The sequence below is a fragment of the Orbicella faveolata genome, unplaced genomic scaffold (genome assembly GCF_042242905.1).
Source record: "Orbicella faveolata isolate gen_17 unplaced genomic scaffold, um_ofav_v1 contig_1, whole genome shotgun sequence".
NCBI classification, from domain to species: domain Eukaryota; kingdom Metazoa; phylum Cnidaria; class Anthozoa; order Scleractinia; family Merulinidae; genus Orbicella; species Orbicella faveolata.
Genome location: NW_028301536.1, coordinates 32,273,383 through 32,296,611, shown reverse-complemented (window position 1 = coordinate 32,296,611; position 23,229 = coordinate 32,273,383). Strand labels below are relative to the sequence as shown.

At 39.8% G+C, this 23,229-nt stretch overlaps 2 protein-coding genes and 2 long non-coding RNA genes across 7 annotated transcripts; 2 read left to right on the top strand and 2 right to left on the bottom strand.

Moving 5' to 3' along the window:
* Positions 1–3,546: 3,546 nt before the first annotated feature.
* On the bottom strand, positions 3,547–14,875 carry LOC110047231 (uncharacterized). Of its 3 annotated transcripts, none has more exons than XM_020752977.2 (2): positions 14,789–14,875; positions 3,547–6,414 (listed from the first exon to the last, which is right to left on the bottom strand). In XM_020752977.2, the coding sequence occupies exon 2, from the start codon at positions 6,410–6,412 to the stop codon at positions 3,854–3,856; it is 2,559 nt and encodes an 852-aa protein (XP_020608636.2). In that variant the 5' UTR covers positions 6,413–6,414; positions 14,789–14,875; the 3' UTR covers positions 3,547–3,853. The 3 variants fall into 3 exon arrangements, with proteins under 3 accessions (XP_020608636.2, XP_089128943.1, XP_020608635.2); XM_089272817.1 differs by lacking the exon at positions 14,789–14,875 and adding an exon at positions 13,596–14,004; XM_020752976.2 differs by lacking the exon at positions 14,789–14,875 and adding an exon at positions 8,762–12,968.
* LOC110047232 (uncharacterized) lies at positions 13,061–14,474 on the top strand. Its single transcript, XR_002296474.2, has 2 exons — positions 13,061–13,458; positions 14,002–14,474. It is a non-coding gene; the product is annotated as an uncharacterized LOC110047232 (long non-coding RNA).
* Positions 14,876–15,009: 134 nt separating the features above from the next.
* Positions 15,010–19,640, top strand: LOC149118788 (uncharacterized). The gene is made up of 2 exons (XR_016201833.1): positions 15,010–15,724; positions 18,504–19,640. It is a non-coding gene; the product is annotated as an uncharacterized LOC149118788 (long non-coding RNA).
* LOC110047155 (HEPACAM family member 2-like) lies at positions 17,602–22,494 on the bottom strand. 2 transcript variants are annotated; one of them, XM_020752899.2, is made up of 3 exons: positions 22,362–22,494; positions 20,206–20,336; positions 17,602–19,012 (listed from the first exon to the last, which is right to left on the bottom strand). In XM_020752899.2, the coding sequence occupies exons 1-3, from the start codon at positions 22,381–22,383 to the stop codon at positions 18,869–18,871; spliced, it is 297 nt and encodes a 98-aa protein (XP_020608558.1). In that variant the 5' UTR covers positions 22,384–22,494; the 3' UTR covers positions 17,602–18,868. The 2 variants fall into 2 exon arrangements, with proteins under 2 accessions (XP_020608558.1, XP_089128956.1); XM_089272830.1 differs by lacking the exon at positions 17,602–19,012 and having other exon boundaries at positions 19,801–20,336.
* Positions 22,495–23,229: the final 735 nt, after the last annotated feature.

Below are 23,229 nucleotides of genomic sequence, written 5' to 3'. Positions count from 1 at the left end.
CCACGAGTTAACTGATGTAGCGGAACCTAACTTGTATTCCTTGTCTTTTCTTCTCTGTTCACCCTCTCCTTTGTTGTCGTTGTTGATGGTTTCCTGAGGGGCAAGTGAGGGAGGCGGGGGAAGGGGAGGGTTGCAGGGGTAGGAATAACTCCCCAGACTAGTACATCAATCGTTACCTGAGGAAACTAGCCTCTATTCAAACCTACTTAAATCAGCAGGGCAAGTCGGGGGAACCTAATTTCAAGGGTCTTTGTTTAGAGAGACATAGCCTAGAATCGGGGCTGACTGTTTCACCCTTGAACCAATGGAACGAATTAAAGACATTAAAGCGTGTAAAAAAATCTTTGAACGTGCAAAATAAATTTATGTCTTATGAACATGCATGCAGTCACTCTACCCTTGGATACTTATGGATGTAATAGGTATTACAATGCCGAACGCCTGAAATGAAACGTCAGCAGTAACCTTCTTTGATTTCTTCAATCTCTTTATTCTCCTTGATGGAAAGGGTGCTGACATGGCCCACTTTGGTCACGCAAACGGGTGAATTTTCGGCGGTGACGTGGGCAATCTTCTTTAATTCACACTTAAACTTCCATTCAGGGAAATTGTCAACTCTATAGGACGTGGCCAGTTTATTAGTACCAGTGCCCATTTTAATTTGACCAGCAGGTGGGTAACATCTCGATCTAACGTCGCTAATGGGAGAGTCACAGCAGGCTCTGGCGCCTTGTTATCTCATGTCCCGCATATGTCATCTTCTTTCCAAATGGGACACTGTATAATCATGTTTTCAGTTTTTCAGGAGACTAAATTGTAATAGCCAGACTTTTTCGCTCCTTTGCCTTTCAGGCACACTCAAATGAAACAAATTCACTTAAAGACTGACTTGATTTAATAAGTTTAATTAATTGATTGCAGATAGTTTCTTTTCTTGTAAATAGACAATCCAGCCGGCAAGATGTCCACGTGCTGGCCGTATATTCATTTCACGGTTGCATTTTATCAATTTACGACTGACTGAAGTAAACATGTAACGTAGTAACGCGTTTAGATTCTATAAAAACTGGCAACTGCCTAGCACATAGCACGGTAGCGGCCTAATGTTAGCGGGCTGGACTCCGGATCGAGCGCTCCTGGTTACTAGGGCGTTGTCATGTCGTCTTGGAAAAGGCAATTTTCTTTCACAGTGTCTCTCTCCACCCAGATGTATAAGTGAAAGCCGGTGATTATCATCCTGTCCAGGGAAGAAAAGCAATAACCAATTTAAGCTCCAGCAGGCATGACGCACTGGACTTTGTGACGACTTACCATACTACCTACACCAAGCATACTGGTCGTCCTTGGGATTATCGCTTCTTATTATGGAAATCGGAGTTAAGGGCCAGCAATCCTACAACTAGGGTGTTATAAGCAGTAGTCTTTGAAGGAAAATCCACTTGTCCCCTGCCCTATCTTTGGATACATGCAGTACACCGACTTAGTCTGGATCTGTGCGCACTGAGAAAGCAACAAAAGGAAAATCCCAATAGAGAAAGGGAAAGTGTGCCAATGAGTAATTTTCTGGTAATTTAGTCAGACATTCAGCGACTTGGCGGGGAAAACGGACCATCTTGGACTTCCTCAATTTATAATACCTACGCCGTTTGCACCGGGGGACTGGGTATGAATAAATATTCTGTAACATATCCATTCGTTCTTCAGGTTCTCATGCAAGTTCTATACTTAATCATTCTCTGTAGTATCAAGGAGACAAATCTAGACGAGAAAAAACTGAACTTCAAGACAATCATAGCCAGCAAACTTCAGATAAGTTGGCGTGTCATGAACTCGTCACGTACGGTATGAATCAACCTGAATTTTCATTACTCGTAACGACGCACACACGATCAATTTATCGCCGGGGCAAAGGTTTTTAATGTTGCTTCACTTTTAAGGGATTATTAGAAAGGGAAATGCCTCTAAATCTGTAGCCAGGGAAGCATTCATAGTAAGTGAATTTATCCAGACAACTTGCATATAGACTGGAATAGTGAGACTGCATTTAATTTTACAATTAGCTATCGATATATTCGAAATTTCAAAGCGATTTTCAAGTAGTGTCATGAGAGACGTGGTGGTTCCATTTAGAATGACTGATAAGTTGTTTTTCTTCAGAAAAGAAGTCCAGCGACTCCATTATCCGTAATTTTCAAGACTTCCTCCACATAATTTATAACCGCTGCCAGACCAAAATCTGATCGGCCCTGAAAAAAATCACATGAAAATATCTGATTAACGGTAACTGTTTTCGGTTAAAATTAACTTCATGATCAGAGTCTCTAATTCACGAATTAGAAGAAAAGAAAGTTATTAATCGAAATCAAATGGCTCATTTTTACAGACACGCTTTGTTGAAACTTCAACCGGAAGTGGCCTGGTTAGTCATCTTCTCGTAAGTTTTTTCTTAGTAAAAAAGCCTCAACCTTAGTATTTTTTTCTTGGTATTACTAAACTAAGGGCTGAACTTTGCAGGGATACTAAGACTTCACGATATAAAACATGGGCATGGAAAATATGCGGTCTGAAAAACAGGCCATTTCCGGTTGCTTCCCATATGCCTCAAATAGGACCAAGTTGTGATCGCAGCCACAGGCTAACGAAAAATTCCCGTGAGCTAATGTTTTTACCCATATAAGCCTAAGGATAGGGCATTACAATTATGGTTTTGGTTTTGTCTGAAATTAATTGTACGTTGCTAAAAAAGAGATTGAAAAGTGGCCAAAATTACACTAAAAATCTGCCTCTGGGGACCCCTGAGGGGCTGATATCCAGAACTCGGCTAAAAGAAGGTCGTTGACCCTGAACCTTTGGCATATTACATAAGTCCACATAACGACTTTGTGTACCAATTTTAAGCGAAATCGGCCGACCTTCATTTCCAAGTCTGCCCCGGTCTCTCAGGCAGAAGCTCTTAACAGTCAAATTTGTTTCTGCATCTCTTAAGCACTTCGAAACGCTTTAGCAGGTCCTAAGGCATCTTCCCGTGCACGTTCTTGTAGTGTTTGGCAATGGCGGAGGATTGTTGTTTATGTCCTTTTACACGATTATGTAAATGTCCGCGTGTGTAGCCTACATAAGAGCTTTGAAGCCAAAATTATTTGTGTACCTCCGGTATTGCCATTATGAAGAGGCGCCAAACAGGTTCAATGATCTCTGTTTTTCGCGTATTTATTTCCTTTCTTGCGTTTAAGGGCTACAAAATTAGATACTGCTGGATGTAAGTCTCAAGTTAACTTTTATTGGTTCATTCTGAGAGGGTTTTCTTCATACCGCTTATTACACCCCTTTCCCCTCGCCTCTGGGGGTTTATAAACCTCTCCGTTTGTAAACCCACCCAAAACCCCTTGTGAAGGTTTGTAAGCCTAGGGCTTTCAACCGAAATTTTACGTTGCGCGTTTGAAAACGTTTAGCGAAAAAAAGGTTAACAGCTCTGTGTGCTAACTGGGAATTAAGGTTGAAAATTAAATATATCATTAATTTGACTCATAACTTATATAACTTAACTCTAATATTTTTAATGCAAACAACATCTAGCATATAGTTTTTATTTGTAGAGTGATGTGATGTGAAAAGGCCGCAAGTAACGTCGGGATTTGGCAAGTTGCTGACAGTTTCAATATACTGCCTAAATATCTTTGAAAATTCGTTTTTGCTCGTAAATGTTTCTTAACTCATTTTTATACATTTGATCAACATTTTATGTCAGTGGTCTGTGATTCCTTCGCTTGTTGTTTTACGGTGACGTGTAATAGCCAAATCATCCGGCGAAAGAAACAACCTTCCCTGCGTCTGCTTTTACAAATTCTCTACACTAACGAGATTGAGGCGGTTTTCCTGGGTGTGGGTTTAGCGACTTTGGTGAGCGAATGGGGGAACGAGGAGATATCGGCCTAAATGAATACCGTTGTTGTTCATTGCTTGACTTTCTCCTTGGACTCTCTACGTCCGCTGGCGAAGGTGATCCCGAGAAATACCCATCCTCCAGGTCATACGTCGGCGATCGCCTATTAGAAAGGTTCAGCGGTGGTAGCAGAGTTCCGGGGCGCAGTCTGCGGTGGGCACTATTTTGAGGGGTCACTACAGAGCTTCCTCCCTGCTTGGGGCCGCTATCTTCGCCGTATGGTAATTTAGTAAGGGAGTTAAAAAGAAGATCTGGAAGGACCTCTCCGGATGTGTTATCCGAACCCCTCGGGGAGAGCTCAGCTACTTTTGCTAAAGCAATTACATCGCAGGGGCTGCTTGGAGAGGAGATTGAGAGGTCCTTTGGTGGTGATGGTAACGAAGTACGACCAGGACTTGAAGATGGTTTTTGCTCCTCTAAAGAAAAATCCTGATTAGCCAGATGGAAGCGTGGTTTTTCGCCGTTATTTCTCCAGGGTAAGGATAATTCTATCCTGGGATCTGCATTTAGGGATTTGTTTTCCGCAGATGGATTAATAATCGTTATTGGTTGAGTGAAGTTATTCGGAGAACGCCTTCCTTTCTTTGTCGAGGATATACTTGGTAACTGTAACTCGGTGACATCGTTTCTTTCTTTACTGTGATCATTTAACTGCTGGAGACCTGGTATACCTTGCCCAAATTTTGGACCTGTCTCTAAGACGTCTTTTCCTTGAAGACTGTGTGACATGGAGGTCCGGTCTGTCAGGTCACTCTTGCTCTTTCTAAGCCCGGGAGGGGTAAAGTTCCCACCAGTGCCTCCTCTGCTTGTAGATTCCGATACGGCTGACCCTCTCCGCGCGTCAGTTTCTGCAGCTGTAGAATGCTTCAATGGCACCAACAGGGTCTTGATACCTGAAGTCTGAAACTTTCCCATGTCCAACGCCGATAGAGTGTATCGTCGCACAATGGGCACCCCCTCTAGTCGATTGTTCTCAGATGTTGGCACAGGGGAGGCTCGGGGACTTTGTTTCAATGCATTTGACGTATGTGTTTGACGGCGAGTCACTTGAGGAGATGCAAAGGGGCTCATAACGGGTGATGACTGTTGACTAGTCACTGGTGATATAATCCGGTTGGACCTGTTTTCTGTGGCTTCCGTAAATTGTTTATCTATGGCGGAGTTGATAACCACATGTCTTTGAATTGAACTTTCCGAAACTGTGGTATAGCTTTCGCTTTTGCTCACTGCTACAGAGGAAACTCGAAACGTAAAGAGTCGTTCTCGATTTCTGTCCTCTTCACCTATGTCTTGATCTTCGTTATTATTGACAGCTTCTCGTGTTTCGTGACGTATATAGGTACTAACATGTTCCGCCATCCTTTCCTTCCCGCAATCATGAGATTCGTTGTAGTCACCAGATTTGATCTCCATTGTCTTTTCTACCGCGTCAAAACTAACAACACTTTTTCTCCCTTGCATTGAGTTTGCTTCGTCACTAATTTGTTGTTTTTCTGAAGAGCTATGATTTGGGTCCTCTGAATTCCTGCGCGAATCATTAGAGTACAGAAATTCGTTTGAATCGACGGAGGAACAAAATGAATCCTGTAGCTTAAGAAGCTTCTCGAGCCCAGAAGACGGGTCACGTGGTGCCGCATTCTCAGCATCAGAGATCTGAAAGCTAAACCTCTCTTCCTCTGATAGTGACCGAACGGAAGTTTTTCTTTTCGCCTCTGATTCACTCTTATCATCTTGCTTTCCCTCTGTGTTTGTAGAGTTTGTTCCAGCCTCTTCTGTGCAGTGTAATATTTTTTCAATATCTAAGGGATCAAAGTGGCACACAGATCTTTTCCTTCGGCGCTCGGGTTGAGCTGCTTCACCATCGCTGCTCAAATTTGCTCCCAAGAGATTGGCACTAGGGATGGATGGATCCTCCTTTTCAGCGGCGTATAAGTAAGAATGATTCCTCCGGATTCTGGGACCCGTTAGCGGCCAGGAGAATTTTCGTATATCCTGGATATTGGCCAGACATTCTTCCAGTTGCTTCACTTCATTATTATCACGAGCATCAGCAAGCATGCTTTCACGACAGGCGTTAATAAGAAGTCTTGTGGTCTCCAAATCCTCTGCGTTCATTACATAATCAAACACTGTATTTTTGCTTTCATCCTCTATCCACGGGTTGGACTTCGCGTCCAATAAAGCCTTGACGATTTCCTTGCCAGAATTTGACATGCAAGCGTAAATAAGAGCCGTGCGGCCGTAGATATCTTGCAAGTTTACCTTCGCTTGTTTACTGAGTAAATAATTAACGACACGGCCTTTCTCGTCGTTCATGTCAGTTTTAGCCTGGCAGCACAGCATTAGGGGCGTCTCGAGTCCTTCGTTACGAACATTGACCGAAGTTCCACCTTCCACAAGCATGCGCACTAGTCGAAGTTTGCAAGTCGAGCTGGCCTGGAACAAAGCCTCCGATCCCTTGTTATTCATTGCTGTGGAACAAATTTCTAAAGTTAGCTGCATTCAAAATAATTACGATTACAGGTGTATGTACACGTTAAGTCTAGACTAGATATCTAGGTACATTGTGTTTAGACTAGATAGTTATTTGCCGCTGCCTGCAAACTAAAAAGTGAAAATCAACTTAAGGTTGAGATCGCCATCATCTTGAAGGGCAGATATTGTTTTCAGTCAATAACGTTTCCTCCATCCTTTAACTTTTAACCCATTCCCCTACTTGCTATACAAGTTTAGATCTTCAACTGTTATAAAGTTTCATTTTAGCACATTTCCTGGGTCAAGACGCTCGCAAAATAAAATGTATCCAAGGTTTTGACCATTCTGCGTCCATGTTACGCGTCAGCATGGCGAGTACAGAACCTTAGCCATGAATCTGAAGCAAAAATCGTAAATACAAATGAACAACTCACAAACGTATTGTTAGCACGTCCACTTTCAGTGCTTGTTGTTCTTGTTGTTTAACTTTGTTTTGACCTGATCTATCATTTTGTTTTGTATTAAACCTTACGTTTTCGTGTAAATTTAACAAATTGACGTCAGTTTTGTACGCGTCTGTCCTCTTATTGATGATAAATTTCGTCATAACATTGTCAGAGTTAACTGCGGAACCACTCGCCTGCGGCTCGTGATTCCATCAGCCACTTTGACAACGTTATGACGCAATTTATCATCAATAAGACGACAGACGCATAAAAACTGACGTCAATTTGTTAATTTTGCAATAACAAGACCCCGAAATGGTCAAATGCCGGGAATAAATGAGGGGAAAAGACACCGTAAACAAAGATAAGTGAATTTTATTCAAAATGACGCGAACTTTGTCAATAGCTTTTCTCGCTTTTTGATTGGCTACTTAGAAAAGTCCATAAAATCTCATCGGTAAAAAAGTTGACAGTTTGACAGCTGAAAATTGAACTTGAAAGCTCGCATAAATTAAAATTTTATCCGTCTGGACTCTTTTTTATGATAAAAATGAGCCAATCAGCGTGCGAGAAATTAGACAGTTCTTGTGAAACGCACATTTGAACATTTCTCTGATATTTTGCTTTTTATAAAGGACAATTTTATTATTACCACTAATATAAAAGATATTGTTATTAACTCTGTTACTTAATGATGAGATTTCAGTTTACTTAGTTTTTGCGTTACCTTTTCTAATTATTGTTCAGAAAATTATTGTATTTTTATGTTTTTCTTGGAGGGGGACAATCCAATAAATATTAAACAATTTAAGGAATGACCTTCATATGATCTTTGACTTTGAATAATCAGTAAATGTGGCAGATAAACCACACATAGCAAATGTTAGTAAAGGAGGGTTTTCGTATACCGCACATTGACGAACTTTGCAAAGAAACTTCCGAAATAGGCTCAATTTTGTGACTGATCTTAAGTTGCTTAGATGATGCGAGGCGTCGCTGGTGGTGCAATCTGATATTTTTTACATCAGAGGACAAACCTACAATTCCTGACGATATACTTTTCGGCCGACGGACAACTTTGTGCATCTTCAATCTTTCGATATGAGTAAGTATCTTTCGCCGGGTGATGCTTCGAGCAGGGAACAGTGAGTTCTGTCAAACTGCGTTTTGTTTCTTTGTGAAACTAGCCAAGCACACGCTAGGTTATTTCTTTTCCGTCATGATTATTGTTGCAAATACGAAGCAGGTGTTTTCGCGCCAAAAACCCACGCGTTATGCAAACTGTGGAGCTTTCCTCTCAAGAGAGCGTTCCGTTTTCTTCGCTGTATTTTTTAACTTTTCGCCGACATTAGTTCTCTTTCTTTTAATCATCTTTCATTGATAATATAAAGCTGAATATAACAGAGTATTTGTAACGGTTGCCTTCGTTGTAACCATCAGAAGTTGTTTCGAAAAGACTGAAATTACATTAATTAATGCATTGTGGTTCGATGTTCCCTCAAGAAATTAGTCGATATTATTATTTATACTCGGTAAATACCCAACCCGGAATTGATAACTTATTTTCAAGGGCATCGTGCTCACCTTTTTACGTTTTAATGAGTCCTGGGCAAAGGTTTTGACTTAAACATTGCGTGTTGCCCAAGAAAACTCCGCAAACTAAAATATTTTGCGCAGTAAACTAGGTGGAGGCTAAAGTAAACAAAGGGTTTAGAAAATTATAAAAATAAATTGATCTAATGCAGTTAGCCAAAAGAAAACGTCGCCGACTGTTTCATGTAATGTTATTGCCACCCCAGTCGAGCATTACTGCACCACTTCCATATTGTTTCTTTGTACGATCGCTTTGTCTAGTCGAAACATCCAAAAAAATTAGATTCGATGATTCGTGACTTACCTCGAAGCGATACCAATGAAACAGATCGAGCCCAACGTGGTCAATTCGTGGTTTGAGGCGGTAAAACTGAATCTTTTTTTAGACCGTTGAAGTCAAACCTCAGGCTGGATAAAATACGAATGGAGTGTTATTGGGCGACTGTAGCAACACCCTCAAAAATATTTTTTTTCTGTTTTGTTTTCCCTTTTCCCGTCGAGTCATACAAATCCGCAAAGTAATTGAATGTTTTGTCAATATGAAGAGCGATGAAAGCCTCAGGAATTCTTTCTCAAGTGCGCGTTCGTAAGCGGCGAGATGTTGGTCGTCCACTTGTTCCCACAGCGAACTCCTTCAAACATGAGGGTGACCCGATATTCTCATGTCCCAAAAGCAAGACGAAATATTACTCCACTTTCAACAGGAAATAACTGACGATAGTTGTTCGAGTAAAGAGACTTTTCCATTAAAATATGCTTTCGGGTTAAAACAGCCCTAAATAAGTGCTGTTTGAGTGAAAGTACCTTCTTTCTTGGCCAGGCTTTAAATTTTGCTCGCTCTTGGTAATGGACTAATGATCGGAGGCAAATGGAGATTTGCGACGAACTTTTCCCTAATTGAGTTTTTGTTGCCGCAGATTAGAAGCTTTAAAAATGTTGCCTTTGTTTTCTACCCCGAATACCGTTCAACTTCCCCGTTCGATCAACAAAATCGCCAAACCTTCTCCCTTGTAAATGAAGGAAATGAAAAGGCAACATTTTTCGATTACAAGGCGTCGAGTTTCCTCGCTTATGGCCTCAAATCAATTTTTTTTTTTCTTTTCAGTCATCAGAGTGATGTATATGCTATATGTCATAAAATAATCACTTCCATTTTGTTTTATTCTAATGCATTTAGAGTAAAGCAAATTTTAATCCATGAACCACCAATCGAAACAGTGTAGCTCGAAATTTAATTGACAATCTAAGAAAAATTACATGCAGCTGTTGTTTAGCAAGTAAAATAAGCTTGTCAAAATTGCCTAAGCTTGTATTTTGATGTATAAATCTTGATTAAAGGAAATTAATGGGAATGGAGCGAATTTAGCTCCATAAATAAACATAATAACCATAACATGAAGCGTTATCGTTTCTTATTTTTAAAACGCCCGTATACTTGTAACTCGGCAATCGCGCTTGTCATCGATATGATTTCAAATCAAGAGAAACGAGCGATTGTAAATAAATGTTTTGTGTACTCTAGTACGTTTACTGTGAAAAGTGCCAGAGAAACTGAGAAAACTCCTGTTAAAGGTAGTTAAAGGGGCTAGCACGGCTCTGGCCAATTGGACATAGAAGGGCTTTAATTTTTAGAAGAATGTAAACGAAACACAGACAACTTATCACAAAGGGGTACTGGATGTACACAGAAGCATATCACCTATTCAAGGTGATTTGCTTCTGATGTACAATATTGGGGAGATTAAAACAGATTCCATTCGGGTGAGCGTGAAAAACGTCGGCCGACTTTTTTCTTAAGGTTGTCTTAATTTGTATGGAAATGTCATTTGTAATATTCAGAAATAATCCTTGTTTGCTATAGTTTCTAATGTGGAATCACTTGGCCAGATATAAACGCGCTTAACACTCTACGTACCTGTAGTATACATTCTTGGGCCGATTGTAAACGAAACTGAGAAAACCAAAATCTTGGCCTTTCGGTCACAGGTATTGCCAGAGCTCTTGATATAAGATAACCCACGCAGCATAACAAACAAAAAATACCTCAACACGGAATTGTCTAGTGTTAATGGTCGTTTGGTTTGCGTGAACATAGTGCGTAGGCAAGTGAAGTTGAAGGGGGAAACAGTTAATCCCCAATAAAGGCCTTATTCACTAGGTAATCCTTCAACTTATTTATAGATCACTAACAGTTGGAAATCCCAGAAGGATCTATAAATAGCCTATTCTTTGACGCGGATTTAGCTCAGGCGGACAGCCAAGGCAGCTTCAACCTGCACGAAAACATGAAACGCGCCACAAGTCCGTCTTCGGTGTTCAGTTGATTTTATGGACGTTGAAGACGATCTAAAAGCAATGATACCAACATATGGAAAATGTCGGCGTGCAGAGGAGTAGGGTGGGGGTGTTTTTCGACAACGATTCACTGCTGCGAAGGAGCTCTTAAAACGCCTACATAAACATGGGAAATTTTGATTTTACCTGAAAATGCAGATTGTGAAAACATTGATAAGTTTTGAAAGAGAAAAAATAATATATCTCAGGAGAGTGGAGTTTTAGTGGGACAAAGATGGCACCTAGGAATACGTAAATCTGAAAAACGTTAAATAAAATTAAATAGCAAGAAATGAAGTAATAATCAAAATTTCAGCGGAGGATATTAGCCCCGTTGCCGTTATGTTCACCAGCCGGTTTTGATTTCCATTTTAAAATCGAGCGAATCATCAAACTAAAGACGGCGTGACACCCAGGGAACAAGGTGAGATGGAAGGACGGAAATGAATGCAACACAATATTTTATTTAACGGGGAACAAACGCTTAGCTTTATAGTTTACAGATATGCCACGAGAAATAAATAAATAAATAAATAAATAAGAGGAAAATATGTAGTAAAAATATATAAACCTATTTACAGTTAAAAATAAAGTTATCACAGAAAAAGAACCATTCACAGGATAAGAAAACAATTCGTGGATGCTACGTTGTCTAAAGTATTGACTAATAAAGGTGTCGTGGTTATTTATATCACTGAGATAATTGATATACTGCTTTGTTTTAGATCGGGTCCTCCTCGCCGCGGGTGATACAGAGGCTGCATAAAAACAACTGGTCTTTACCACACTTAATAGTACCAAAGCAAACAAAGCAAAAAACTCTGGTTTTCTGTGCATAGTAGCCAGCGATTAATTTAGATACAAAGTTCGTGTCTTGTCATCTAAGTCAGTCACCTTTTTTAAATTTCCCAGGACAAACAGAATAGGAAAATGGTTGGTGAGCCAAGCATTTCGATGAAAAAGGTCCCATATCAATTACGTTCAGTGTTGTGCCTATCATAAGTTACTTGTTACACTGGCGAACAAGTCGACGTAGAGAGTGACCTAGTTGCAGTTATGGTTGTATGTCAATTTAATTCTACCCTAGTTGTTCATTTTGTAAATAAGAAAATTTTCCTAATAGTTAGAAAGAAAAGTTATAAATTCTCATCGTACCAAGTTTTAAAAGAAGAAATTGGAGCATTCAGAATCAGCAAGCCGGTTGGGTGTGGTTGGCAAGGTTCAATAACTGACTACTTAACAGTATTGTGCTGGATCTATCAGTTGAGGAAATTCGAGCGGTAATTTGTGTGTGCTTATATGAAGGATGTCCTGCCCGAAGATAAGCGGAAAGCCCACAAAATAAATTGCCGGGCCCGCAAGAAAAACACTCCGAACAAAGGTTGATTTGCTCCTCTACTGGGCTGGGTTGTTCAAGAGCCGGTTGATGTTAGCCCAGGAGTCAAAGTGAACCGAAGTATTAATTTTCCTTGAACAAAAACTATTTTCACTGCTTATCTTCTGGTCTCTTTCGTGTAGTTAGAGATTATTCCAACTCAAACCCGAGGGTCAAACAATATAAACAGAAAACCTCACTGAGAAGTTATAAAAATGAAATCAAAATTCTCGCAAATCCTAGGGTTCGCTTAATCGGGCTTTGCCCTGGAGTGCAAATTTTCTTGTCATTGTACATTTTAACCAATCACTGAACGACTATCTCATACTCTGTGCCGGAAAACTCGTTATGGACTGGCACGTGAAGATATAACTTAACTGTATTTATGTTTAGTTTCATTACCTATAATATATGACTCTCATAGCTTCAGCCGGAATTGAAAATCGGAAACAACAAAATACTCGTCGATCCTGCGTTGTCGATCTCCTACAGAAGGAAATGAAAATGTTTTGGCATGAAACATGAGATATTTTTTTCTTTGCGTAATACCGACACAGATCGAATCCCACGATCAAACTGTTCCTTTCAATGTGAGCCTTTCTAGGACCTCGTTCTCCCATTTCGTTGAAGGGAAATTAAAATGGGCCCATTTAGACATCAAAGCTATTTACAGGATCATGTCCTGCACTGCGGTTCGGATTGGCTTTTTCTCGGCACGAATTGACAATGAAGAGCGTATAAAGCATTTTTATGTTAACAAATCTAATGAAGAACCAAGACAGGTGTTTAGAAGCAAAGAAATTATTCAGAATAGCCAAAAAGTGTTATTCTTTTACATGGTAATAAAGCTAGACTAAAGCGAAATCTAATTTTGATTTAAATTTTTACAGAGTTTTCAATAGCAATGCGAACTTCAAAGCATCCCGAGTTCGATTATGAATTTATGACTTTGCTCATTAGAACCAGTTCGATTTCGCAAACATTAGTAATGGCGAATGTTTACGTAAAATATCCGCGAAATTGAAAATTTATTCCATTTTGTTCCCGTTTCGCTCAAATAATGGCTTGTTTGATCAACTTGTTCGCTTCATCTGCTTATCAAGACAACTAAGTTCATTGGTGGGTCTGTAAGATAAACATCACTGACTCCTTTAACAAACTCTCTGGAAATTAAAAAGAAGATACATGGCTCCGTCGAAAGATCGATTCTTAAATTCATAGAAAACACAACATCCGTTTGACACCGAGATCACATTTAGGGAATTGTGAAATACGGGGTAATATAAACTCAGGTAAGTTATATTTATATTTTGACAGTTGAATATTTGATCTCAACTCTTGTATTGGACGTTTTAAACCAATAGAAGCAACAGGAGATAAAACCAATATAGATTCATATTTAGTTTACGATATTAAACATAGAGCTTACCAAGTTCTTCCAAGCTCATTCAAGATGGCAGTCATTCAGTCGAAAACCTTACGACTTAAGCTTCGTTAGCAATCGTCCGTTAGCCCGCGGTGATATATTTTCAGCGCCGGTTCGAAGGGCTTTTAAAGCTTGGAATAACAGCTTTCTGGCATGGTGCTAATTATAAGTGCGAACGATATACTGATCTCGCGAAAAGATCGTTTGGTGCATGAAATGAAATATTCATGGAGTAAAAGCTAATAAACGGGGTATTTTCATCTAAAACAAGTACACTCGGCTTTTGAATACCAGCCAGATGTTTTTTCAACATTCATTTTGTCAAAACCTCCGTTGGGGGGCTAGCAGCTTCCTCTGGGATATTTCTTTATTAGCCAAAACTATCTTTTCTCTTCTCTTTTCCTTTCAGGGAAAGCATCGCATTTATACTGGTCCACAAGCGTAAGATATAATGGTGTTATGATAGACAGAATTCTTTCTTGACAGCTGTCAAAACGAAGGCGGGTTATGCTACTTGTAAACCTGGCTCTATTTTTTGCATAAATTGCTACGAGTCGTAAGTGTTGTAGAAAACTTTTAGTAATGAGAGGAAGCAATAAAAGGCTTTTTTTATCTTTTGAGCTTGCCAAAGCATTTAACCAACGGGAAAGAACTAACAGGCGATTAAAAAGAAAGATCTATTTTTTTTCCTGCTATTTACAGAAATTAAACGTCCTGCTATCAAATATATTTATATCTTTCCTTTTACCGAAGATAGTTCAGGCACATCGTGTATGGCGTCGAATTTTCAGTCATCAAACGAATCAAGAAAACATTGGCTAGATTCAGGAAATCTTTTGGGAGAGGAAAGTAAAAAAAGACAGAAGCAAATAACAAAAACAATACCCTTGCAAAAGTTGCAAGCGAAAGTCCGGTGTGCTATTCTTTCAAAAGCCCACGCAGTAGAATTTACGTTGAAGAAAGACATGTTCTAAAAAAAGAGTGCCCACAAAATTCACATGATTTTTCCCTTTCCGGTGAAAACTCCTCACTGAAAAACAGTGTCAAACTCTTTAACGGTAAAGGTGCTTTTCTTTTTCTCTTAGATGTGTTCCACTTGTACACAATAAAATTGGCCGGGCCAGGCATGACTGAACTGACGGTTCTTTTGTTTCACCTCAGCATCTGATTCCCAAGACACCTAATGTTACACCTACCTTTAGTTATCTAGTCCTTTTCTAAGTATTCCGCTTGAAGCAGACAAATCCGGTCTGTAAGAACAGCAAATTGACTGAGAAATTTCCATTTTTGGCCTTTTAAGAACTTTAAACAAACACCGTCGAAAGCGACACGCTTGATAAGTGGCGTTTTCAAAAGCTCGACAGTAAACTGCAGTTCCCATTGGCTAACAGATCTGGTATAAACCAGTCTCACTTATGACATTCAGATAATGGAGATTTTAATGGCCAAGCAAGTGATCCGGAAAGTAGGAAATTTGGTGCCCTCTTTTATGGATGAAAATATACTCAATTATCGCCGCCGGGACAAATTGACTTTCCGCGAATGAATCTCGCATCCCAACCATCTGCTCACGCGATTATGATGTCCCTTGACCCAAAATGAAATTTATCCCCAAACTGACTTTTGTCAAATGAGCGTTTGATTGACTGGTCATTTTGACTTGTTTTGCTCGAGTTTTAATAGTGGACTGACATATGTGCTGATTATAGATATCCCGGTAGCTCAGGTCAAACCCCCTTGACTTAAAGTGCAGTGAAGTTCAGAAAAAATACTTATTTCAGATATTCTGTTTGTCGGTTCATTTCCCTTCGTTTAACAGATGTGATGACGTTGCAATTGTGTTCTCTTGTTCAAGGAAAAAATGGTATTCTGACTAGCTGTCAATTTTTCAAGTTTGGCAAGCACCCGGCACCGAGGAAAAAGACATATAAACACACGACTGATTCTCGACTTTGTCACGCTGCTTTCGGGCGAAGGATCAACTCGCCTGAAAAAAAAACGGTGATCTAGGAAAGTCTTGTTTAGCAAGTCTATGAAGTCAAGTGGCCCGGTTGAAGCAGCACTCACTGTCACACACAAGTCTGCCAATCACCAAGGACACAGACAACCCAGTAAATCAATCAAAACTTAAGGTAAGTACATGCACGTAGCTGACGCCAAGCGCGGGACAACGAGCGCGAGCGAATCACGATTGATTAGAGGCGTAATTGGCTTATAGAGTGGAGCGAGCTTTTAAGCCAAAGAAAATGCGAATTAGTTTCTGCACTCAAGTGAAAACCACTTTAAGTAAGAAAGAAGACACTCTTTTTTTGAACTCATTTAAATACTATTAACTAACTCGGATCCAAGCGGTAAGTCTCTTTGTATTGTTGTCAAAATTTATTGTACTTTCAGTTAGTCATTGTTATGGGTTATAATACTTTTGAAATGTCATAGTTTGCATGGGGCATACTTAACTGAATTGATGCTTAATAACTAATAAATATGAGACTTTCGCTCGAAATTGTTCAATAAAATAAAGGACAAATATAATATTTAAGAAATAGAACACATCTCTCAACTATATTAAAGTGCCTATGAACTGAAAAATAATTGCTGCCTATTTGGAAGGCTTTTCAAAATACAGAAGAATAGCTTTTTTGTTTTTGAAATATCTGTCTTCGTTTTAGAGATATTGACGTTCTGTATTACGCAAATTAGGAAAGTGATGACGTCATCACTTCAAAATCAATCAAAAATCATTAGTTGTGCAGCTAACACGGTAAAATATTGACCAAAGAATATCTCTAGAAATATTGGAGCAGTGTTCGTAAAAATTGGCACCAGTAATTTACATCACAAAAGAAATCAAATGACTCCGGAGTGCCGTTGCCATGGCAACTCTCTTGGCTCCAGATTCTTTCTGTCAAAAACCAAACATCCCCATTTGCAACCCTTTAAAGTAAGACAGAGGATCCTACTCGGAACACACATGGTTCCCATATCAGGTAAACTCTCCTCATTAGATTGCTGGGAGTAGATGATCCTTGTTTAAGACAAAAACTGGGAATTTCAGTTTTAACTAAGACGGGACCAGTGACAAAGTTGTTGCCCTGGCAACATGACAACAGGTGTCATTTTGTTTCTTTTGTGATGCACATTTCTGGTGTCCATTGCGCGCGTTTGGCCATCTTGTTGCGAGGTGTGGCGACATGTTGGGAGTCGAAAATCGAACTACTGCGCATGTCCTGGCGCAACATTGTTGCACGAACCTAGCCAAGCGACCACAGCTTCATGTAGCATCCACAAATGTTGCGTGAAAAATTTGATCATTTTTAAATTTGAGCCAACAACACCCAACATGTCACAACACGTCACAACAGGTTGGCCAAACGCGCGCAAAATGTTGCGCCCAAAAATGTTGCGATATGTTGCGTTGAAATGTTGCGATCGTTTGGCAGGGGCTTTGAATTTGAAACTGGTCAAATTTTTCATGCAACATTTTTGGATGTTGCATGATGTTGTAGTCGTTTGGCCACGTTCGTGCAACAATGTTGCACCCGGGCTTGCGCACTAGCTCGAGTTTCAATACCCAACATGTCGCACCACGTCGCAACAGGGTGGTCAAACGCGCGCAACATGTTGCGCCCAACAATGTTGCGATATGTTGTGCTGAAATGTTGCGATCGTTTGGCCGGAGCTTGCAAATGCTGGGCCAACAATGCTGCGATAGGTTGTGTTGATATGTTGCGATCGTTTGGCCGGGGCTTCAAACTTGAGCTAACAACACGCAACATTTCGCAACACGTCGCAACAGGGTGGCCAAATGCGCGCGACATGTTACGCCCAACAATGCTGCGATATGATGCGTTGAAATGTTGCGATCGTTTGGCCAGGGCTTTAAACTGCTTGGGCTTCCGTGGTTCTATCGAGTTTTACTTAGATTCTACTAGTATGATACTAACTCAAATGCTGCATTCTGATTGGCTGAGCTACCGTACACAATCAGCTATTATAGTTCACCACAAAATTATAGTTCATCACAAAATTTTCTCCAATTTTTATTGGTTTAAATTGATCACGTGAAGCGTTAGCGTTCATCTGTGGAGAGACACTATCTACCCATAGTGCCCGTCCGAAGAAAATACCCGGATGAATAGCACTCGTCCCTGAAAGTGTTTCTGTAAAACAGCGGGCTCATAAAAAAAAAAAATGAAAGACGCAAGTTGTTGTAATAAGACTGGCTATTTTATATCTTCTTTCACGCCTTTCATCTAAAAGAGTTGAAAATAATTCAATATGATTTTTGAACTGGCACGCGAAAGAAAATTTAGTGGTGAAGAATAAAGACAATAGAATGTTTATGTCTCGGAACTATGGGTCTGATAGTTGCCCCTTGGAATTTGATGTTCTCCAGTAAAACTAGCATATTTGTTCTCCAAGCTTCGCTTCTCGGGCAAATATTTGTTTTAAGAACATCAAATTTCCAAGAGGCAACTTTCAGCCAATAGTTCCTTAGGTAAGTCTCACCTTAATCTTCTCTTGGCACTACTTCGTCTACAGCAATTAAGTTATTCACTCTCGATTTCTATGAGTTGATAGTTGATTCTGCTTTGTTGCAGTATGTTTTCAAATACAGTTATGCAAAGTTTATAATGCAAACCTGATAGTCTTTGTTTTCATTTCAACTGGACTGTTACGACTGCCCAACATTACACTTGTTACAATTTTATTCAGCCTTTTAAGGCTTTCAGCAAAACATAAAATATATACAATTTGGTTGGGGTTTGGCCCATAAAATTATCGTTAAAATTAGTGATAGAATCCTAGAAACAATCGTGGCAGTGGATATATAATTCTAGGAGAAGACTTCTTTTTTTGTTTGTTTGCTTATTTGTGTTTTTTTTCTCTGTCTCTCTTTTGGGTTGCAAGCCTAACGTAGGAAAAAAGGATGACTTATTTCAAATCATAAGTCAGCAAGAAACGGTCAAGCGGTGGAGAGGGCGACAGAGCTTTTACGGTAGTCGTGCAAATATTACAAGCAGCACGGCTCCTTGGACGATTGATCATCGAGAATTCTTAGATTTCCGTGTACAGAATTGATCAGCTAACCTAGGTCTTCCTTTATAAACTCCACCATGTGCAAAATTGTATTAGGAAATGCAGTGTTTCAATCACCAAACACAAGCTTAAACAATAGACTTTGCTAAGTATCTCTTCAGTTCTGAAAAGCGTGTTCTTAGTCATCAAGTTTCTTTATTAAATGATTGGAGATAAAAATCTTTGCTTCAGTTCTGCTATCTGACTTTAGGAGAAGAGATTACTGATATGACGTCCACTGTTGCCCACGTGATCACAGATTCCTTGTCATTTGAAATAATGCAAGAATACTGCCCGGCGTCAGTCATGGCGGCCTTCCTTATATGGAGTACTGATGAGGTCTGGTAGCAAAAGAATACAGAAAACTGTCAGTTAAGTTGCCAAGGCCAATTCTGAGCCTTACCGTAAGTTACAACAAGGCAGAAGTTTATTAACATTGTTAAATTGTGACGAAGAGTGAAGTCCGCCGGCTTGCTGTAACTATTTCCTGTTTCTAATGGTACTCAGATGCCAACAATATACCGCGGCCTAGCCCAACTCGAATCTGAACTTCCCAGGTGCCTTTCGACAGTAATTCAGTAAAAGCTTCTTCGTTTGAAAACGAATCCTTTGTAATTCGTGTTTGCCTCTTGTCAACGTTAAAACAAACGCTCGAATCAGATACTTTGTAACTCACTTCAAAAAGAATTATGAAAAAGGTTCCCTTTTCATATGAAAAGAAGTGCAATGAGAGACAATGAAATCGTTTTTAAAATAAAAATAACAGATTTTTTATTCTTTTTCCACCTTTCTATGTTATTTACTCTTTCCTAATTTTCTATTGTAATCCATTTATTAATAGAAATGTTTGTAATTAGATCTTGATAGACTGGCCCGCCTAGACTAGCGTTAGCCATCCGCGGGCCAATCTAACTGTGAAATTGTAAATTGAGGAACAAAAATAAAGATTGATTGAAGGGTTTTATCGTTTTAGACTTGTTGTTGTGTGGGCGATTGGGGAAAACGCTTCAAAAGTTAAAGGTTGTGCGTTATCAAATACGTACATTACCGCAGACAAGTAAAAACGATCGTAAAACACTTGTGTGCGCAAACACGTCAGAAGCAAAACTGCGATTAGGTTTATGCGATAGAAGTGACTAGTTTCGTCACTACATTGTTGGGATGGTAAGGTAAAAGGTAAAGTCTACATACCAGCCAAGTGGCCCATCAGGCCAGAGCTTAACCCGGTTCCTGTAGCGTGAAGCCACTAGGAGTATTTCTATTCACCTCTGGATGGGATGCTAGTCCATCGCAGGATTACCCCATTATTAAATTCGCCGGTACCCATTTATACACCTGGGTTGAGAGAGGCACTGTGCGAGTTAAGTGTCCTGTCCAAGAACACAACACAGTGACCCCAGCCTTGGGCTTGAACCCAGACCGCTCGATCCAGAGACGAGCGCACTAACCATAAAGCCACCGCGCCTCCCGCGTTGTTAGGATAGTTACTACAAATTATAACACTACGTTTGAAGGGAACCAGTCTGGGACTCACCTCTCCCTCTAAGCATCTGGATCTTCTGTACCAGCGATACTTAAGATTCTTGCCAATGACGTGACAGAAAAGCTTGCAATCTCTTCCTAATTGAACTGTGCATGACTCAGGGTGTTTTTCTATGACAGGAACTAAGGGAATATACGGGTTGAAAAAGATGGAAACTAATTCAAGTTTGTTTGGAGTAAAATAAACCAAAAAATCAATCTTCGCTGTTGGGGTAAATAAAATGTTGCATTAGCAAGAATTATACAATGATATTGCCGAAGTGAGAAAAAAAACAGGTATGATCTTGAAGACCTTCATGTTTAAGAGATTCCTAAGAAATCAATGCTTACCTACAGAGGGTTTAGCATTAGTGCAGTCAAATAAGCTACCTCGTGTAAAGGCTAATTACGTAATATCCCTTAATTTCTGCAGAAAAGTTAGACACCCCACTCGTGCTTGGAAAAAAGAACGGTCAACTCAGTTAATGGACTCTTGATGCGTGTAAATAGTCGCTAATCCGTACATAATTCCTTTTCTACTGGTCTGAATAAATAATTATGGCGACATACAGTTGAAAGAGAATACAAACTGTCGGTGAAGAGGTACCCAGGACTTTCAAGAAGAGGACGATCTCCTGCAGTTCAGCAACGCTTTTTTGGGACTCTCGACAGCTGGTTCCTTTATGCTACACTTCAACTACTGTTAAGCATTTACTGCTTTGCAGACATATTTCAGTTTCTAAAGCATGCGAACCAGATGGTCCAAACAAATCAGGACAAAACAACTGTTACAATAAAATCCAAACGTGCCAACGGACTGAAAGAAACAAAATTTTGAGGACAGCCAGTTCGATTCCTAACACAAACCATGACAAACTTAGCCTTGACATTTACTTCCAGATAGGTCCATGCCAGGAACACGTAAGATGAACCCAAACAGTTTCAGAAATAACCGTGATTGAGAGATTAAGCAAGAGAACTGGGTGTTACTCGAGAGAAAAGCCTCTGGTAGTTCCGCTATTAACATACACGTTGGTGTCGATGGAGTCTCCTTCAGACAGCAGAAAATGACTTTAATTCTGCATGCAACAATAGAGCCATGCAGGTTATTTTGCAGCGCTCCAGGCAATGCTGGCGTTCCTCTGCATATAATCCTGTTTGCTCAGTTTGCTGGTAACATTTAAGTCACGTTAACATTCATGCATGTGGTCTATTGAATTGCTCAAACAAGTCCTCGTGCAATCCATGTCATGAACACGGACTGGCGTTTAGAACTGGTTTAATTAATACAAGTCGGGCCATCGACAGTCATATTTAATTGGCATTTTACTATCGGTCTTAGTACAATATATGTCTTTCCAAACGGCAGTTCTGACGGTAAAATTCTGTTTTTTTAGTCTGGGCTCAAAGAAGCGAGACACGTGGTGGCACTTAGGAAAACGGGCGACTTTCTGGTCAATCAGTGCCGGAACGTTCAGTCAGACACACCAAAATGATATTTAAGATTATTTTTGATTTAAATACGAGAATCTTTGAATTTTTTTTTTTTAACAAAATACAACAGACGCACTGCAGTAAACTATTACTTGAACGACATCAAATTAAAATCAATTTGTTTGTTAAAAGACAACTGTTAAATGATGTGGTTTTTCTCGTCATCAACAGGTGTGTTTGATGACATTACAGGTAAAGTAGTGTTAATTGGCGGGTGCGATCGATCGGCGTCATTTATACACACATGGCTTCTAAGACCTTTTGAAAATCTTCAATAAAGTTACGACAAAAGAACTTAATTCAGAGTTTGATGTTTTTAAAGTAACAGATGTGGAAAGACAGCTGGCATTGTAATGAGTATTCCTGAGTCGAATAAAGATCGATAGGGTGTATTTCGATCATAAAGCAAACTACTGAATCAAAAAATGACCACAGTCGAATCTTGAGCCGAACATCATTGAAATGAAGCTTCTTCAAAACAATATCAAAATGCGTGTTATTTCCTCACTTCACTAAACTATTAGTGGTTCGTTAATAACAGCCTTGAGTTCGAATGAGCTACTTCTACGGTAGTGTCATCACGAACGTGATATTGAAATACTGTATTCTAATATTTGCTGATACAAGTGCCTTTGGGTACGTGTACAGGGTAGGTAATGTTATCCCGCAACTTACCTTCGCTCAGTATGGAGGGCATCTTAAGCTTTGCTCTTATATAAAGTCTTACAGTCCTACTTTACTGTTCTGTCAAGATGCAACCGCCGCTCGCACCACCTGACTCTGTCACGCTTGGCTCTCCGAAAACCCAACATGCCCTAGGAGAATACAAAGCTGCTGGTATGTAGCATGTGCATTTGGTATTTTAGCGGGTTGTTTATTGGCAGAAAATTATTAAGGAAAGCAGCATATCAACAAACTTCCAACTCATGTGTCGTGCCTTTTCTGAAAAGAAGAGGCAACGGGCAATTTTTAGCTCGTCCTTCGATTCTTCTGTCTCCTCTTGTTGACAAAAACCGGATATCAAAGAAATTCCGGCAAAAATCTAATCGATGTACTGGGTAAAACATAAAGAAGGAAATAGTCCGTCAATGGCTTCGTTTTGCTGGCCTTGAATCATTGAACTGCAAACTACATAAGTTTTAAAATGTGCACAGTGCCAATAACGTCATCAAGAATTCGAAATACTTTATCAAAACAACTTGAAAATTGTTACCAGCTACCACAAAATCCGAAAATAAGCCCTGAGGCTTTCTTGACTGAATGATATTCCGAGAGGATTATTGTGGGAGGCATCTTCGCGTTTCCAATTTCTGCACTTTAATTTTGCAGTCTATGCATGGCAATCGATCACAGCTAGTTCTTTGACGGTCTTGACGAAGAGGCATCAATATTTGATTCCTGCCTGGCCTTGGGAGAAGCTGCCAAAAGAAGAAGAAAGTGAGACGCTGAAGTAAAAATACACCACACAGTAATAATTTAAACTTTGTTTTCTCCAACATAGCTCCCTTTAGTAGTTCGTATAGTGTGATCGTCCGGGTGAGTG

What these genes read in the sequence shown, in the direction of transcription:
- LOC110047155 (XM_089272830.1), bottom strand. Translation starts at nt 22,383, where the DNA reads ATGCCCTCCATACTGAGCGAAG. An exon ending in GCCCTCCATACTGAGCGAAG is followed by an intron (nt 20,337 to 22,361) that starts GTAAGTTGCGGG and finishes ATATTCCCTTAG; the next exon opens with TTCCTGTCATAGAAAAACAC.